Raw genomic sequence first — 17935 nt, 5'->3', positions numbered from 1 at the left:
CTGAGCCGGGGTAAGTACCCAGATAAATACCTACCCGCCGGGTATTTACCCAGCGCCCATCACTGGTTTTAGGACATAAAACATATTACTGCCAAGTATTTTGAAAGTAGTATCTATAGTGTGGCTAAAAAAATAAGGCGCTTACTCTGAAACAGGCTGTATAGCGCAATAAATGTATACACCCAAACCCTCTACTCTCCTATCTAGCCATCTAGATATCTCTTCATCATCCCCCTCCATCAACAGATACTTTGGCAGTTCCTCTGTCACTATCTCCCCATACCTTACATTATATTTTCCTTCCTGTATCTGTACCCTCCTCTCCTGCCATTTCACCTCTCTCCACCCTTTTATCGCCGATCCTAGTTACTGAATATTCCACTCTCCTATAATATCCTTCGCTATCTCCCTGCCCATATATCAACCTCCTCTCCTTATTCTCTCAGGATCCCGACCTTCCTAGTATACTCTTTGATTTCCTCTCCTTCTTCTCCTCCCTTTGCAGAACTTCATGATCTTTGTCTTTTACAATTAATTAAGAAGTTGTTAAGGGTGGGAAGTGAAGTGACGTGTATTGATAGAGCGAATTGGAATAAAAATCAAAGAATTTTTAATTTTTTGCAAACAATTTTAATAAGTTAGTGCTTATTTAAACAAATCTTTAGGTCAACCTCTTTACAAGATTTTTTCTCTTAATTTTACATTTGTTTTAATAATTTAATTCTTTAAACGTACAAAGCCTTGAACTCTGAAAATCTCAAAATTGATTAATTAATTAAAAATTTACGAATTTTATTAACTAAGCTGTACCATCACTTACAATTAAAATTAATTTTTGATCAATTTTTTTTGGTACAAATAAATTAATTAAGTTCATCCTCCTCAGAGATATATTTTTTTTAATAATTATATGCACAATAATTGAAATTATTTTAACTTTTAATTAAATCTATTTTTCTTTTATTATTAATTATTGTACAAGAATTATTAAAATCTCTTCCGATTTAAGAAAATATATTTTTGCAGACTAGATTTTCTTTATTACTTAATTATATTGACCTAGAATTGTTATTTTTTAATTAATTTGTTCATTTCTATAATTTTATCTCAAAATCTGGACGTTTTTCAACAAAAAAAAGTTTTAATTAATAAATAGGACGCAATAAATAGTAATAATTAAAAAAAAAAGATAAAACACTCAATAAAATATAAACTGTACTTTTTATGTACAAAAACACACAAGATTTTTTTTTCAAATTTTTTTGAAATAATTCTCTTTAATAAATCGTTTTTTAAATAATCATCTCATCTAAACAACCGTTTTCTTCTCTTTTATACAATAAAATTCATTTATATTCGTTTCGAATTCGATATTTAAAAATAAAAACGCCATGGCGTCTCCTTTTGGGCCAAATTAAAAATGTTCATCTCTTTAAAAATGAAAGAAAAAATTATAATCCAAGTAAATGGTATCCTCCTTTACTTTACAAATGAGATTTTTGACCATCCAGCTCGTAGAAAAGCACATAAGCTTCCCCACTTATTATATTTTTCGGAGAAATCAAACAAACCCTAAAAAATAAAATTTAAAAATCAATTAATTTTATGAAAAACGTTTAATTACCTAGAATCATTATATTCATGCCACGATTGCGAATATGGATGTCTACAATACGCCGTGTAATGCCCGCTGTAAGTTGTACCACTATGATTCGAAATTGCGTATAAATTATATCTTGATTGGCTGCGATTATCCGCCGCGTAATTACTCATATCCAATCCTTCCAACGGGAAATCAACGGTCACCGAGAGTTTCCCTCGAAAACGCTCCATCGGCGAAAATCGTTTTAAATGTATCACCAATATTTTCGGAAACTTTTGTATCGTAAACGATTTCGTACATTTTCTTCTTTCTTTACATTTAGAACATGTCTAAAAATCAATTTAATCTTATTTTTAAGAGTTAACGTTAATTCATTATCTTACGGGTTTTTCATCTCCATCTAAAGTTTCTTCCCGTGTAAAACTATCGAGACACTGTTGCAATCGAATAGGGCCTACTTTTTGAGGAATCGGCAACGAAAGATCCCAAAACGGGTCGAACGTAACCGAACAATGCCCGCAATGGGTGCATTTTAACGTTGATTTTAATTGACCGACGAAAATATCGACTATTTTTGAATTATCCATTCGAAGATATCTTTGCCAAGATTCCGCAGATTTTTCACTATCACTAAAAAAATTTTTATATATTTATTTATTTATTTATACAGTGAATCGCACTTAAGATGCAATAAAAAAAATATATTTGCATAGAAACCAGGACGCACCTACTTAGCCCCACATAAAATGCAATATGTCAATACATATATGAAGACGCATGATATTTTCTAGGTCTAGTGTTAGTTCTTGTTTTAAACTATCACTAGAACTAACACAAGATCTAGAACTAGAACCATTCGGGTTTAGTCTCTTAAATGCAACATAGCTTAATAGTACAGGTTAACAAGTAACAGGTTTGTTAATTGTTAATTAATTATTTAAATTACAAAAAAGAAAAGAGGTAGGCAACCCAAAGTGTACTGATGCATATATGGTTGCATAACTTTGGAATGATTATTTTGGCGGGAAAATGATAGATGGCGCTGTAAACATAACTAAAGTCCCTAGATTTACAAAGCTGCGCATTTTGGCTCGAAAGTCAAGCGGGAAATTTAAAACTATGTCGATCTATTGATAACATTACGCCAAAATTCCTTTTTTTTCGAAGAGTCGAAAGCCCTTCTTACTGCTAGTTTTGCAACTCCAAAGGCAATAAGCTGTCAAACCGCCATTTTGGCTCGAAAACAGGCGTCATGATCCGCGGTACTTTGTAAATCTAGGGACTTTAAACTAAAGCATGTTTGAAATAATTATAAAGCATTAATAAGCAGTAACCATAGTTACTAAACTACTATGTACTTGCATTGTCCCACATAAAATGCAACATAGCTAATAGTACAGGCATTGGGGAGTTTTGCAAAAGAAAAGTTGTGCTTGTAAAAGGTGACTCTGACATTCCATCTTAAGAAACGCACTAATTTTCTAGTTTTACACTAGCACTGTTATTATGTTGAATTAATTAACACTATACCTAGAAGTAGAATCATTTGGGTTTAGCCACACGTTTCTAAAAACGGCTAAACCCAAATGATTCTAGTTCTAGGTATAGCATTAGTTCTAGTTTTACACTAGCACTATTACACTATGTGGAACTAACCTCAAAATTTGGTTTTATTTTTGGGTTGGGTTGGTATTACTGATCGATGGGTTAAAATAACTTATTGCATATATTTTACGGGTTAATTATACACCTTTTTTGTATGAAACGTTTTTTTTCCATCACTTATAAATAACGAGTTATAGGAGAAAATTGTTTAAAATGTCAAAATTTCTATTTTTCTTAGGTTGCGTATCAATAAAAATATGCAACATATTGATATTTTATGCTAATTGACATTACCTACCACCTACCAGTGTCTTAAAAAGGATCAATTCAGAAATTTTTTAGTTATATACGTGCTCTTTTTTTAACATAAATGGATAGAAAATTAAAAATCCTTTAAAATGAACTCAAACTCGGCACATTTATCTCCAACCGTTATCGAGATATCTTAATTTTTTGCAAAAAAGATGGCGATTATTTGACATTTGACTGATTATAACCTAACTTTTTTTTATTTTAAACGTAAACATCAAGTTTGGTATCAAAGTAAAGCATTTTTGATTCTTATTAAGGTCATTTCAATATTTATCAAAAAATCGTTATATTTAATTTTGACATTTGACAGTTTATAACCTAACTTTTTATTTTTTAACCCAAACATATCGTGTTTGGTATCAAATTAAAGCATTTTTGATTCTGATTAAGATCGTTTTAATATTTATCAAAAAATCGTTATTTAATTTTGACAGTTTCTAACCTAACTTTTTTATTTTTTAACCCAAATATATCGTGTTTGGTATCAAATTAAAGCATTTTTGATTGTTATTAAGATTATTTCAATATTTATCAAGAAATCGTTATATTTAATTTTGACATTTGACAGTTTATAACCTAACTTTTTATTTTTTAACCCAAACATATCGTGTTTGGTATCAAATTAAAGCATTTTTGATTCTGATTAAGATCGTTTTAATATTTATCAAAAAATCGTTATTTAATTTTGACAGTTTCTAACCTAACTTTTTTATTTTTTAACCTAAATATATCGTGTTTGGTATCAAATTAAAGCATTTTTGATTGTTATTAAGATCATTTCAATATTTATCAAGAAATCGTTATATTTAATTTTTACATTTGACAGTTTCTAACCTAACTTTTTTATTTTTTAACCCAAATATATCGTGTTTGGTATCAAATGAAAGCATTTTTGATTCTTATTAAGATCATTTCAATATTTATCAAAAAATTGTTATATTTAATTTTGACATTTGACAGATAATAACCTACCTTTTTTATTTTTTAACCCAAACATAGTTTCGGGTTTAGCCGTGCGTCTGAAGACGCACGGCTAAACCCGAATGTTTCTAGTTCTAGGTCTAGTGTTAGTTCTAGTTTTCCACGAATACTATCACTAGAACTAACATAAGACCTAGAACTAGAATCATTCGGGTTTAGCCGTCTTGAGAGACGTGCGGCTAAATCCGAATGTTTCTAGTTCTAGCTGAAATGTTGGTTTTAGTGACAGTGCTAGGTAGCTCTAGTTAGCATTAGATACCACTGTGTTGCATATTTTTATTGAATTAAAACTAAAAGTAACACAAGACTTAATTTTATTATTATATTCGTAATCTTTATAAAATAACCTTTAAAATGAGTCCAAACATGATGCACTTATCTCAAAAAACAAAAAAGTTAGAATAAAAAAAAACATTAAACCCGAAGTTAGCAACCATAAAGATAGCAATTTAATTATTAAATATTAATACCAACCTTAATTTTAGATTTTTTTTATTATATTTTTGTTTTTGTGAGAAATTTTATAGACATTTTATAAAAATTAAGGATATGTCAAAATGACATTGACATTTCAAACCGGAAGTTGCTTATATCTCGAGTAATATTGGAATTAAACGTATCATATTTGAGCTCAAGGATTTTTAATGAAGATTACAAATATGTCAAAAATGAGGTTGACACTTTAAACCTGAAGTTAGTTATCATATAATAGATAAATGGACAACTTTATGGTGTACTTTCATGATGTATTCTTTATTAAAAAAATTTTAAAATGAGTCCAAACATGATGCATTCATCTCAAAAAGCAAAAACGATAGAAATGTACTTAATAAGAATCAAAAATGCTTTCGTTTGATACCAAACACGATATATTTGGATTAAAAAATAAAAAAGTTAGGTTAGAAACTGTCAAATGTCAAAATTATATATAACAATTTTCGATAAATATTGAAATGATCTTAATAAGAATAAAAAATGCTTTAATTTGATACCAAACACGATATGTTTAGGTTAAAAAATAAAAAAGTTAGGTTATAAACTGTCAAATGTCAAAATTAAATATAACGATTTCTTGATAAATATTGAAATAATCTTAATAACAATCAAAAATGCTTTAATTTGATACCAAACACGATATATTTGGGTTAAAAAATAAAAAAGTTAGGTTAGAAACTGTCAAAATTAAATAACGATTTTTTGATAAATATTAAAACGATCTTAATAACAATCAAAAATGCTTTAATTTGATACCAAACACGATATATTTGGGTTAAAAATAAAAAGTTAGGTTATAAACTGTCAAATGTCAAAATTAAATATAACGATTTTTTGATAAATATTGAAATGATCTTAATAAGGGTCAAAAATGCTTTCATTTGATACCAAACTTGATATGTTTACGTTTACAATAAAAAAGTTAGGTTATAATCTGTCAAATGTCAAATAATCGCAATAATTTGCAAAAAATTAAGATATCTCGATAACGGTTGGAGATAAATGTGCCGAGTTTGAGTTCATTTTAAAGGATTTTTAATTTTCTATCCATTTATGTTAAAAAAAGAGCACGTACATAACTAAAAAATTTCTGAATTGATCCTTTTTAAGACGCTGGTAGGTGGTAGGTAATGTTAATTAGCATAAAATATCAATATGTTGCATATTTTTATTAATACGCAACCTAAGAAAAATAGAAATTTTGACATTTTAAACAATTTTCTCCTATAACTCGTTATTTATAAGTGATGGAAAAAAACGTTTCATACAAAAAAGGTGTATAATTAACCCATAAAATATATGCAATAAGTTATTTTAACCCATCGATCAGTATTACCAACTCAACCCAAAAATAGATCCAAATTTTGAAAAATTAAGCCTTAATTTTAGCCTAACACGGCTAAACCTTAATGTAAGTTCTAGTGACAGTGCAAGTGTAAAACTAGAACTAACACTATACCTAGAACTAAAATCATTTGGGTTTAGCCGTCTTTAGAGACGTGTGGCTAAACCCAAATGATTCTAGTTCTTGGTCTAGCGTTGTATAACAATTAAAACTAGAACTAACACTATACCTAGAATTAGAATCATTCGAGTTTAGCCGTCTTTAGAGACGTGCGGCTAAACCCGAATGATTCTAGTTCTAGGTATAGTGTTAATTCTGCATAGTAGCAGTGCTAGTGTAAAACTAGAACTAACACTAGACCTAGAAGTAGAAAGTTTCGGGTTTAGCCGTGCGTCTGAAGACGCACGGCTAATCCCGAATGTTTCTAAGTTCTAGGTCTAGTGTTAGTTCTAGTTTTAATTGTTATACAACGCTAGACCAAGAACTAGAATCATTCGGGTTTAGCCGTCTTAAGAGACGTAGGGCTAAACAGAAATGTTTCTAAGTCTAATGTTAGTTCCAGTAACAGTACAAGAGTAAAACTGGAACTAACACTATATCTAGAACTAGAATCATTTGGGTTTAGCCGTCTTTAGAAACGTGTGGCTAAACCCAAATGATTCTACTTCTAGGTATAGTGTTAATTAATTCTACATAATAACAGTGCTAGTGTAAAACTAGAAAATTAGTGCGTTTCTTAAGATGGAATCTCAGAGTCACCTTTTACAAGCAAAATATTTCTTTTGCAAAACTCCCCAATGCCTACTATTAAGCTATATTGCATTTTATGTGGGACAACGCAAGTACATAGTAGTTTAGTAACTATGGTTACTGCTTATTAATGCTTTATAATTATTTCAAACATGCTTTAGTTTAAAGTCCTTAGATTTACAAAGTACCGCGGTTCATGACGCCTATTTTCGAGCCAAAATGGCGGTTTGACAGCTTATTGCCTTTGGAGTTGCAAAACTAGCAGTAAGAAGGGCTTTCGCCTCTTCGAAAAAAAAAGGAATTTTGGCGTAATGTTATCAATAGATCGACATAGTTTTAAATTTCCCGCTTGACTTTCGAGCCAAAATGCGCAGCTCTTTGAAAACCTAGGGACTTTAGTTATGTTTACAGCGCCATCTATCATTTTCCCGTCAAAATAATCATTCCAAAGTTATGCAACCAAATATGCATCAGTACATTTTGGGTTGCCTACTTTTTTTTATAATTTAAATAATTAATTAACAGTTAAGCTATGTTGCATTTGATGTGGAACAGTGCAAGTGCATAGTAGTTTCATAACTATGGTTATACTGTTATATTCAATCAAAATCTAACCTCAATTTTTCATCGATTTCGGTATGAATCGGAGCCGGTTTAGACGTAACCCTATTTACGTCTTCGTGGAGCCCCTCAAGAAGATATCTTAAAAATTCTTGGGCATCTTGTTGCGCATACCCCATAAAACGAGGCGCAAACCTTTGAATTTGCGATTTTAAAGACACGGTGTTAACCACTCGATCCATGCTATCTTCAGACCAAAGTTCTTTTGTAACTTGAGCGAACGCTAACAAACAAAATCAATTAATTTATTACCTAAACTCAATTAATTAATTAATTACCTTTAATCAAAGCCCCTTTCATACTCGAAATCGAGGTGTTAATTTCATTCGCGTATTGATCTTTCCTTAGGTACTCAAGTAAAGGTTTCGTGTTTGATAGGCACTGAATGACGGAGTTCATAAAACAAGTATTCCCGATATTTTTTAATCCGTTGAGACCCCCACCTTGGGAGGCTCCTCCCAATAACGTTTGTTTTCGGTCGTAAATCTTCTCTTCGTCACGTTCTAAAGACACCCGATTGTTATTTGCGGATGACGACGACGATGATGTACTAGCCGTGGCATTATTCCGAGTTAGGGTTCTGCTGTTTAAGGGTTGCGAGGTGGATAAATCCTGAAAATGAATAAATTAACACTAAATTAATAATTTGACGTAACCTCACTTTTTGATTTTTTTGTATTTTCGTTATAATCAAATCGAAACGGGAACGTTTCGCGCTATCTAAAAACCCGAGAATAAACCCGTAAAGGAGGCAACACAGGATTGTGCCCCAAAGTGTGTATAAAATGATCGGTGCGAATTTTTGAAACATTTTTGGCGGTGTTTTGGGGACTCATCAAAGATTTATTTCTTTCTTCTTTTGCGATAAATGCTAAATTTCTTTATTATTATAAAATTAAACGATTAAAAGTAATTCGCGAGGTAAAAATAAAACGTTTTAGGTTAGGTTGTTTTAATTAGATTTAGTTAAAGCGCCATCTATCAATGAATGTACCAATTTATGGGCCATCTATGAGTCAAACAATAGAATTACCACAATATTTTTTAAATTATTTAAATAATATAAAGCAATAAAAAGTACTCACTGTTAAATAATAATGTCTAATAGACATGTTTCGCGAAAAAATAGCTCGTTTGGTGAATTTGGCACGAAAACTTTGACACGTGCTCGGGGTTTTGCGCTTAAATTAGCGCCAATTTTTTTTTGTTGATTTTTCTACATGTTCGCCAAAGAAAAAGCGTCCGGGGGACGACGATCCACCTCGGACAACCACTTTTTCCTCAACTTTAATCTTGACATGTTTTTCAAAAATCGCATCAAAAACACCCAATTCGTATTAAAACAAAACAACGTCGCCAAATAATTCATAGCAACTTCGATAACTATAAAATCACCTACATTTTTTTTATTAATTTTTTAAATTCCACCACGTTTTCGTAAACGATTTCTTTAAATGTTTATTTAAAGCACCATTTGTAACAAATTGTCTTATTTAAATCGCAATTACGATTAAATAATTAAAAATTTACTTAATACCCAAGATTACAAGATATCTTGGTTGCTAAGTAACCAAGTAAACTTAACCTCAAATTCTTAAATTATCTTTGTTACTCACTGGTAGAGATACCTCGTAATCGAAAAGTCGCGTGTAATATCTCAATTTGTACTCCAATTTATGTAGACGAGAACAAACAGTCTCGAGATCCCTGTAAAACTGTCTCACAGCGTTCACGTATTGAGTTCTTAAACGTTTCAATCGAATCACTTTCCATTCGGCGCGTTTTTGACGTCTCATTAAAAATTATTTTTTGACTTTTAATGTCAACAAACAAAAATTAACATCAAAAATAATTAATTGAGGTTAAAAGAGGCATAATCTAAATAATTTTAATAATATGGGCATAATAATTTAATAATAAAAATAATTTTAGTGACTTTTATAAAGTTGGGGATTTTTTGTTTCTTAAAGTTTAATGCAGAACGTAAAATTAAATCGTTTTAATTTAATTAATTCATTCATGGAGCCAAAACACAACTACGCATTTAAACTAAATTAAATTATTAATCTCTTAATTACGTTATTTTAACCCAAATAATTAAATAAATTAATTCTATTTAAGGTTAATTTTTCAAAAACAAATGAGCGCAGATGACGCCACCATGAAGAAGTGTGGACGACTTTGCACGAAACGCTTACAAAGATTGCCCTAAAACATCATAATTAAGTACGTATTTAAATTATTTTAATTAATTAATCTTTTTATCAAAAAAATAATCATTTTTAATCGACATAACCCCCAAAATAATTTTAATTTATTCATTTCAGATTAATTTTTTAAAAACAAACGAGCGCACATGACGCGACCACGGAAGTGTGGACGACCTTGCACGAAACGCTTATGCAGATCATAATTAAGTACGTATTTAAACCGTTTTAATTAATTAATTTGGTTGTTAAGGCGATAATTAATTAATAATTATCGTTTTTGTCGAAATAATCCCCAAAATAACTTTTAATTAATTATTTATTTAAGATTAAATTTTGAAAAACAAATGAATGCACATGACGCCGACTCAAGTGACTCAAAGTGTGGACGACCTTGCACGAAATCAAATGTAAGTAAGTAATTAAATCGTTTTATTTTATTTTTTCTTAATTATTAAAAAGAATGCTAAAAAGAAGCTTTTGGGGCATTCTCTACCCGAAAAATTGCTTTTTATTTCATCGCGATATCCCAATTAGTTCCTAAGATACGAGACTTTTTAAAATCGTCCTTATCAACATAACCTCAAAAATTTATAAAAAATTATTAATTAATTTCTTTTTAATTTTCAGACTCAATCACTTCATCATTTAGGACTCCTTAATAATTAAAAATGGTAAGTTTTTACGAATTATTATAATGTAGCGATAACAAATTTAACCTCACTTTTTCAAATTCAAATTCAACCCTTATCTCTAATAAAAATAAATAAAAACTTACATGAATTTCACCATTTTTAACATCACCACCATTTAAATCACCTTTTTCGTACGTTTTAACAGGAATATAGGATGAAAAATTACTAACTCGACTCGAACCGGGTAACACAACGGACGTTGAGCTGGATGATATTCCCGGCGGGGCCGTTGCTACACTATTATAATCGTCGTTTATCGAAATGGTAATCGAAGTTTGAGCACTTTCTTCGGTTGCCGTCGTTCCATTTGACTCTGTAACATAATCGTCGTCCTCCGGGTCCACAATTGTTTGCGATTCTTTTAATGTTGCCGGTACCCCATTAACGATCACTTTAATTTGTGACGATTTCGATAACGGTTTTAATTGAGAATTAATTGTTGTCGATGATGATGATGGTAAGGTGTTATCATTATTTTTTTCGGATTTTTTTTTGACAATTTTTATGTCATTTTTTTTGACAGATTGAGTGTCATTTTTAGCAATGTCATTATTTTTAGTGTTATTTTTTAACAATAATCGATTTTGATTTTCATTTTTATTATCTTGTTGTAAAAATTTGGATTCGAATTTTTTTCTCAACTCGGAAACTGGTTTCGGCGGGGATTCCTCTCGATTAATCGTGGTTTCGTTACCATTCGAATCGTTATTTAAATTAATATTGTTAGAATTCACACCAATCACTCCGTTATGACCGTTATTGTAAAGCCCACTTGTTTTTATTACCTTATTTTGTGTTGTTTTCGATTTCACCCCGGTTCTAACTTCCAAATCTTTTTCAGATCTCTCCGAAGATTTCTCTTGGTTCGTTGTGGGCGGTGGCGGTTTTCCGATATCATTGATGCTTTTCGAGCGGGAGATCCGGTCCTGGTTGGTTGTGGTGTGTTTGTTTCTATGGATCGCAGGGACGTAATTTGCGGGTGAGTATTTACTACGTAAATCTGATAACGAATCGACGACGTTGACCTGGGTGTAACGATTCGAGGGGTCTCGGGTTAAAGAATTTTCACGCCGACTTTCTAGTATTGAATTTTCGCGAATCGAGCCGATTCCTGAATCGCGAGAAAGTGATTCGCGCCTGCTCGTGCTTAAATTTCCATCACAAGATTCTTCGTAAAAACGAGTCGTTTTACCATCTTCTGTTATACTTCCGGATCTAAAATAAGAATAAAAAACTCAAAATAATTAGTCAATTTGACAAATTAAAAACTTATTTTTGGTGGTATAACTGTAAAAATGACAGGTAGAATGACATAATTGACAGATAGGGCCAATTTGACTGATTAAAAATTTATTCTTGGTGGTCTCTTTAAAACTTATATTGAATTTAATTAAGTATAATGTTGTGGGAGGTCAGAGATGGTATTAATTGTGGTTGGGAAATTCTTCAATTTTCTAAAAGTTTATCAATTTTTGTTTTGCAAATGGTCATTGAACAGAAATTTTCATTTCTGCATACATTGATAATAATAAATACTTCTTTGGTCTTATACTTGTCACTTATGTTACACTGTAATATGTCAAAAAAATAAAAATAATAAACTCATAAGTGTCATTAAAATATTTAACATTTTTGATGACAGCTTCGTATGCCCAATGAGTTATTTCTTTGCAAACTATATTTAGCCCACTTCTAGTAGGTATTTAGTCTCCTCTAAGCAGTAATTAGTCTTCTGGTAGCAGCAGCTAGTCTTCTAGTGACAGTAGGTAGTTCTTTGCCAGTAGTACTAACCAGTATTAGCAGTTCTCTTCAAGCAGTAACTAATCTTCCAGAAATACAGCAGTATCTAGTCTTCTGGAAATATTACCTAGTATAAAATACTCTGCAAGCAGTAAGTATTCTTTTGCAAGCAATAACTTCTTTGCCAGTAGTACCAAGTTTTTCGAGGAGTAGATAGTCTTCTGCAAACAGTAGTCTTCTATTAGCAGTGTCTATTTTTCTGCCATTGCTATTGACGAGTAGTAACTAGTCCTCTGCAAGCAATAACGAGTGTTCAGAAAGCAATATCTAGTTGTGTAGTACTAAGATTTTCAAGGAGTAGATAGTCTTCTATTAGCAATATCTATTTTTCTGCCAGTAGTGTCTACTCTTCTGTCAGTGTTATTTAATCTTCTTGAAGCAGTATCTAGCTTTTTCAAGTAGGTAGTGTTCTGTAAACAGCAGTCTTCTATTACCAATGTCTAGTCCTCCATTCGCGATGTCTATTCTTCTACAAGCAGTAACTAGTCTTCTGGTAACAGTAGCTGGTTCTTTACCAGTAGTATCAAGTTTTTTGAAGGAGTAGATAGTCTTTTACAAACAGTAGTCTTCTATTAGCAGTATCTATTCTTTTTCCAGTACTGTCTAGTCTTCTGCCAGTGGTATTTAGTCTTCTTCAAGCAGTAACTAGTCTTCTGTAGGCAATATCTAGTTTTCTGCAAGCAAAATGTAGTCTTGTGGTAACAGTAACAGGTTTTTATCTAGTAGTACTAACTTTTTTGAAAGAGTAGGTAATATTTTGCAAACAGTAGTCTTCTATTACAAGTGTCTAGTCCTCCATTAACAATATTTGGTCATTCACGATGATTGTTTACTTTTAAATTCGGTACTACAATGTTTCGTTCATCATAAACAATCATTGTGGATCGACCTGTGTCCTCTTTTCTATTAATCTCCATTAGCAATATGTTCGTTCTGCACGCAGTCAGTCCATTTTTTTGCAAGCAATATCTGATCTTCTGGTAACACTCTAGTTCTTTGTCGGTAGTATCAAATTTTTCAAGGAGTAGATAGTCTTCTGCAAACAGTAGTCTTTTATTAGCAGTGTGTATTCTTCTACCATTGGTATTGGCAAGTAGTAATTAGTCTTCTGCAGGCAATAACGAGTGTTCATAAAGCAATATCTGGTCTTCTTGTAACAGTATCTAGTTCTTTGCCAGTAATACAAAATTTTTTCAAGGAGTAGATAGTTTTCTGAAAACAGAAATGTTCTATTAGCAGTATCTATTCTTCTGCCAGTAGTGTCTAGTCTTCTGGAAACAGTACTTAGAGTATCTAGTTTTTTTTTCAGAAATAGGTAGTCTTCTGCAAACAGTAGTCTCCTATTAGCAGTGTCTAGTCTTCTCCAAGGAGTAACTAGTCTTCTGCAAGTAATATCTAGTTTTCTGCAAGCAATATGTAGTCTTCTGGTAACAATAACTGGTTTTTATCCAGTAGTATTAAGTTTTTTGACGGTGTAGATTGTCTTCTGCAAACAGTGGTCTTCTATTAGCAATATCTAGTCCTTCATTAGCAATGTCTATTCTTCTGCAAGCAGCAACTAATCTTCTGCAACCAATATCTCGTCTTTTGGTAACAGTAGCTAGTTATTTTCCAGTAGTACCAAGTTTTTTCAAGGAGTAGATAGTTTTCTGAAAACAGGAATGTTCTATTAGCAGTATCTATTCTTCTGCCAGTAGTGTCTAGTCTTCTGGAAACAGTACTTAGAGTCGTCTGCAAGCGAATAATATCTAGTTTTTTTTTCAGAAATAGGTAGTCTTCTGCAAACAGTAGTCTCCTATTGGTAGTGTCTAGTCTTCTCCAAACAGTAACTAGACTTCTGCAAGTAATATCTAGTTTTCTGCAAGCAATATGTAGTCTTCTGGTAACAATAACTGGTTTTTATCCAGTAGTATTAAGTTTTTTGAAGGTGTAGATTGTCTTCTGCAAACAGTGATCTTCTATTAGCAATATCTAGTCCTTCATTAGCAATGTCTATTCTTCTGCAAGCAGCAACTAATCTTCTGCAACCAATATCTCGTCTTTTGGTAACAGTAGCTAGTTATTTTCCAGTAGTACCAAGTTTTTTCAAGGAGTAGATAGTTTTCTGAAAACAGGAATGTTCTATTAGCAGTATCTATTCTTCTGCCAGTAGTGTCTAGTCTTCTGGAAACAGTACTTAGAGTCGTCTGCAAGCGAATAATATCTAGTTTTTTTTTCAGAAATAGGTAGTCTTCTGCAAACAGTAGTCTCCTATTGGTAGTGTCTAGTCTTCTCCAAACAGTAACTAGACTTCTGCAAGTAATATCTAGTTTTCTGCAAGCAATATGTAGTCTTCTGGTAACAATAACTGGTTTTTATCCAGTAGTATTAAGTTTTTTGAAGGTGTAGATTGTCTTCTGCAAACAGTGATCTTCTATTAGCAATATCTAGTCCTTCATTAGCAATGTCTATTCTTCTGCAAGCAGCAACTAATCTTCTGCAACCAATATCTCGTCTTTTGGTAACAGTAGCTAGTTATTTTCCAGTAGTACCAAGTTTTTTCAAGGAGTAGATAGTTTTCTGAAAACAGGAATGTTCTATTAGCAGTATCTATTCTTCTGCCAGTAGTGTCTAGTCTTCTGGAAACAGTACTTAGAGTCGTCTGCAAGCGAATAATATCTAGTTTTTTTTTTCAGAAATAGGTAGTCTTCTGCAAACAGTAGTCTCCTATTGGTAGTGTCTAGTCTTCTCCAAACAGTAACTAGACTTCTGCAAGTAATATCTAGTTTTCTGCAAGCAATATGTAGTCTTCTGGTAACAATAACTGGTTTTTATCCAGTAGTATTAAGTTTTTTGAAGGTGTAGATTGTCTTCTGCAAACAGTGATCTTCTATTAGCAATATCTAGTCCTTCATTAGCAATGTCTATTCTTCTGCAAGCAGCAACTAATCTTCTGCAACCAATATCTCGTCTTTTGGTAACAGTAGCTAGTTATTTTCCAGTAGTACCAAGTTTTTTCAAGGAGTAGATAGTTTTCTGAAAACAGGAATGTTCTATTAGCAGTATCTATTCTTCTGCCAGTAGTGTCTAGTCTTCTGGAAACAGTACTTAGAGTCGTCTGCAAGCGAATAATATCTAGTTTTTTTTTCAGAAATAGGTAGTCTTCTGCAAACAGTAGTCTCCTATTAGCAGTGTCTAGTCTTCTCCAAGCAGTAACTAGTCTTCTGCAAGTAATATCTAGTTTTCTGCAAGCAATATGTAGTCTTCTGGTAACAATAACTGGTTTTTATCCAGTAGTATTAAGTTTTTTGAAGGTGTAGATTGTCTTTTGCAAACAGTGGTCTTCTATTAGCAATATCTAGTCCTTCATTAGCAATGTCTATTCTTCTGCAAGCAGCAACTAATCTTCTGCAACCAATATCTCGTCTTTTGGTAACAGTAGCAAGTTATTTTCCAGTAGTACCAAGTTTTTTCAAGGAGTAGATAGTTTTCTGAAAACAGGAATGTTCTATTAGCAGTATCTATTCTTCTGCCAGTAGTGTCTAGTCTTCTGGAAACAGTACTTAGAGTCGTCTGCAAGCGAATAATATCTAGTTTTTTTTTCAGAAATAGGTAGTCTTCTGCAAACAGTAGTCTCCTATTAGCAGTGTCTAGTCTTCTCCAAACAGTAACTAGTCTTCTGCAAGTAATATCTAGTTTTCTGCAAGCAATATGTAGTCTTCTGGTAACAATAACTGGTTTTTATCCAGTAGTATTAAGTTTTTTGAAGGTGTAGATTGTCTTCTGCAAACAGTGGTCTTCTATTAGCAATATCTAGTCCTTCATTAGCAATGTCTATTCTTCTGCAAGCAGCAACTAATCTTCTGCAACCAATATCTCGTCTTTTGGTAACAGTAGCTAGTTATTTTCCAGTAGTACCAAGTTTTTTCAAGGAGTAGATAGTCTTCTATTAGCAGTACTATTCTTCTGTCAGTAGTATTTAATGTTCTGCCAGCAGTATCTATTCGTCTACAAGCAATTAGACTTCTAATTAGTCTTCTGCAAGCTCTAACTACTCTTCTGCAAGCAGTAACTAATCTTCTGCAAGCAGTAATTAGTTTTCTGCAAGCATTAACTAGTCTTCTACAAGTAGAAACTAATCGTCTGGGAGCAGTATCTAATTTTTACCAGGAGTATATTGACTTTTGCAAGCAGTGTCTTGTTGTTCATTAGCAATATCTCTTCTTTTTTCAGCAGTACCAAGTCTTCTAAGAGCAGCAGGTAGATTTCTGCCAATAGTGTCTTGACTTTCACAAGCAATATTTAGTCTTTTGTAGAACTTTTAGAGTTTCCAAGGGTATAGACTACCCAATTTAATTTTCAAACGCATAGTTTTTGGTTCCTACTCTAACTCATCAATGATGTGTTGAATCTTGAAATGAATGAAGGGAGTAATTTTTGTAAAAATGCAGTTGTCTTGGTGTTCTTGCAGTTGTAAAATTGAGTACTACTTCATATAGACATAACCTACATTTTCAAATAAACGTCAAAATGACAGATAAACTGTCAAAATAAATATAATAAAAAGACAACAATTGGTATTGATGAAAATTCGAAAATGATTGATGAAATGTTAAAAATAGATTTTTTACCTTGAAAAAATTCTTCTACCATCTGTATCCGTATAACTTCTAGTGGAATACCTTTCGTAATAAAAATTAGGTGTATAAGTTGATGAGGGGTACCTATTTAAAGATGATGACCCCAAAGATGATCTGTACGCTCCGGTGACGCTGTTACGATGCGGTGAAAGTACAGGCATTTTTATTTTCCTTATATTCGACACAAAAAGAATTTTTAATTATTTTTTTCCATCAAGTTTTCGTTTTCCGTCCGTATTTCCCCCCCTTAGTTTCCTTATAATTCCAATTTTTTTTGCCTTATTAAATCTATAAAATAATAATAAAATTAAAAATCTATTTTTAAAATGGGAAATAAAATAGATCGCGATTTCTTTTTTACGAAGCGCGTTAAAATGACTCATCATCTAGTTGGTTTAGATTACATTTTTATCTCAAACTTACCGGTTTTGTTTCAAAATTTTTTTTTGCGGCGTTCTTTTCGGTGTCGGGTTACGTTCGATTCGGGTTAATATTCGAACTGAAAACGATCAATTTCGGTCAGAAAAACGGATGAAAAACCCAGTAGACCTCGCGTCGGCCATTTTGTCGTGACGTCATGGTTTAAAAACGGTCATCGCGGACGGCCTTGAGAGGAAATTTCACCTCCTTTTAATTTTTTTTCGAATCAATTTTTTTTATTTTTAAATCGTATGCATTTTATCTCCGGTTATATTTAAGTTAATTGGCACAATGAGGTTGAAATAAGTTAGGTTATATTTAACTTGGTATTTTAGGAGCATTTTAAATAAAAGAAAAAAAATAATCATAATAATAATAATAAGCGCCATCTCTTTTGCGATAGTCTAATTAAATTAATTTATTTTAAAATAAATAGATGGCGCGCTTTTTAAGAAAAATAAATTTATTTTATAAAATTGTGC

At 31.9% G+C, this 17935-nt stretch overlaps 1 protein-coding gene and 1 long non-coding RNA gene across 4 annotated transcripts; one reads left to right on the top strand and one right to left on the bottom strand.

Annotated features, from left to right (window-relative positions):
* Positions 1–607: 607 nt before the first annotated feature.
* Positions 608–17624, bottom strand: LOC111418680 (Ubiquitin specific protease 2). 2 transcript variants are annotated; one of them, XM_023051314.2, is made up of 8 exons: positions 17457–17624; positions 17025–17321; positions 10698–11829; positions 7991–8324; positions 7707–7935; positions 1987–2233; positions 1625–1932; positions 608–1572 (listed from the first exon to the last, which is right to left on the bottom strand). In XM_023051314.2, the coding sequence occupies exons 2-8, from the start codon at positions 17192–17194 to the stop codon at positions 1485–1487; spliced, it is 2508 nt and encodes an 835-aa protein (XP_022907082.2). In that variant the 5' UTR covers positions 17195–17321; positions 17457–17624; the 3' UTR covers positions 608–1484. The 2 variants fall into 2 exon arrangements, with proteins under 2 accessions (XP_022907082.2, XP_022907083.2); XM_023051315.2 differs by having other exon boundaries at positions 11400–11829; positions 17457–17623.
* Positions 9842–10856, top strand: LOC139432483 (uncharacterized). Of its 2 annotated transcripts, none has more exons than XR_011642245.1 (4): positions 9842–9938; positions 10040–10129; positions 10248–10329; positions 10550–10856. It is a non-coding gene; the product is annotated as an uncharacterized lncRNA (long non-coding RNA). The 2 variants fall into 2 exon arrangements; XR_011642246.1 differs by having other exon boundaries at positions 10248–10333.
* Positions 17625–17935: the final 311 nt, after the last annotated feature.

Source organism: Onthophagus taurus, unplaced genomic scaffold, assembly GCF_036711975.1.
Source record: "Onthophagus taurus isolate NC unplaced genomic scaffold, IU_Otau_3.0 ScKx7SY_16, whole genome shotgun sequence".
NCBI classification, from domain to species: Eukaryota; Metazoa; Arthropoda; class Insecta; order Coleoptera; family Scarabaeidae; genus Onthophagus; species Onthophagus taurus.
This window is presented reverse-complemented; position numbering and strand designations above follow the sequence as displayed.

Coding starts and splice junctions, on each gene's coding strand:
- LOC111418680 (XM_023051314.2), bottom strand. CDS start 17,194: ATGCCTGTACTTTCACCGCATCGTAACAGCGTCACCGGAGCGTACAGA. Junction 11,830..17,024: donor GGTAGAAGAATTTTTTCAAG/GTAAAAAATCTA, acceptor TTCTTATTTTAG/ATCCGGAAGTATAACAGAAG. Junction 8,325..10,697: donor TTAAAAATGGTGAAATTCAT/GTAAGTTTTTAT, acceptor ATTCATTTTCAG/GATTTATCCACCTCGCAACC.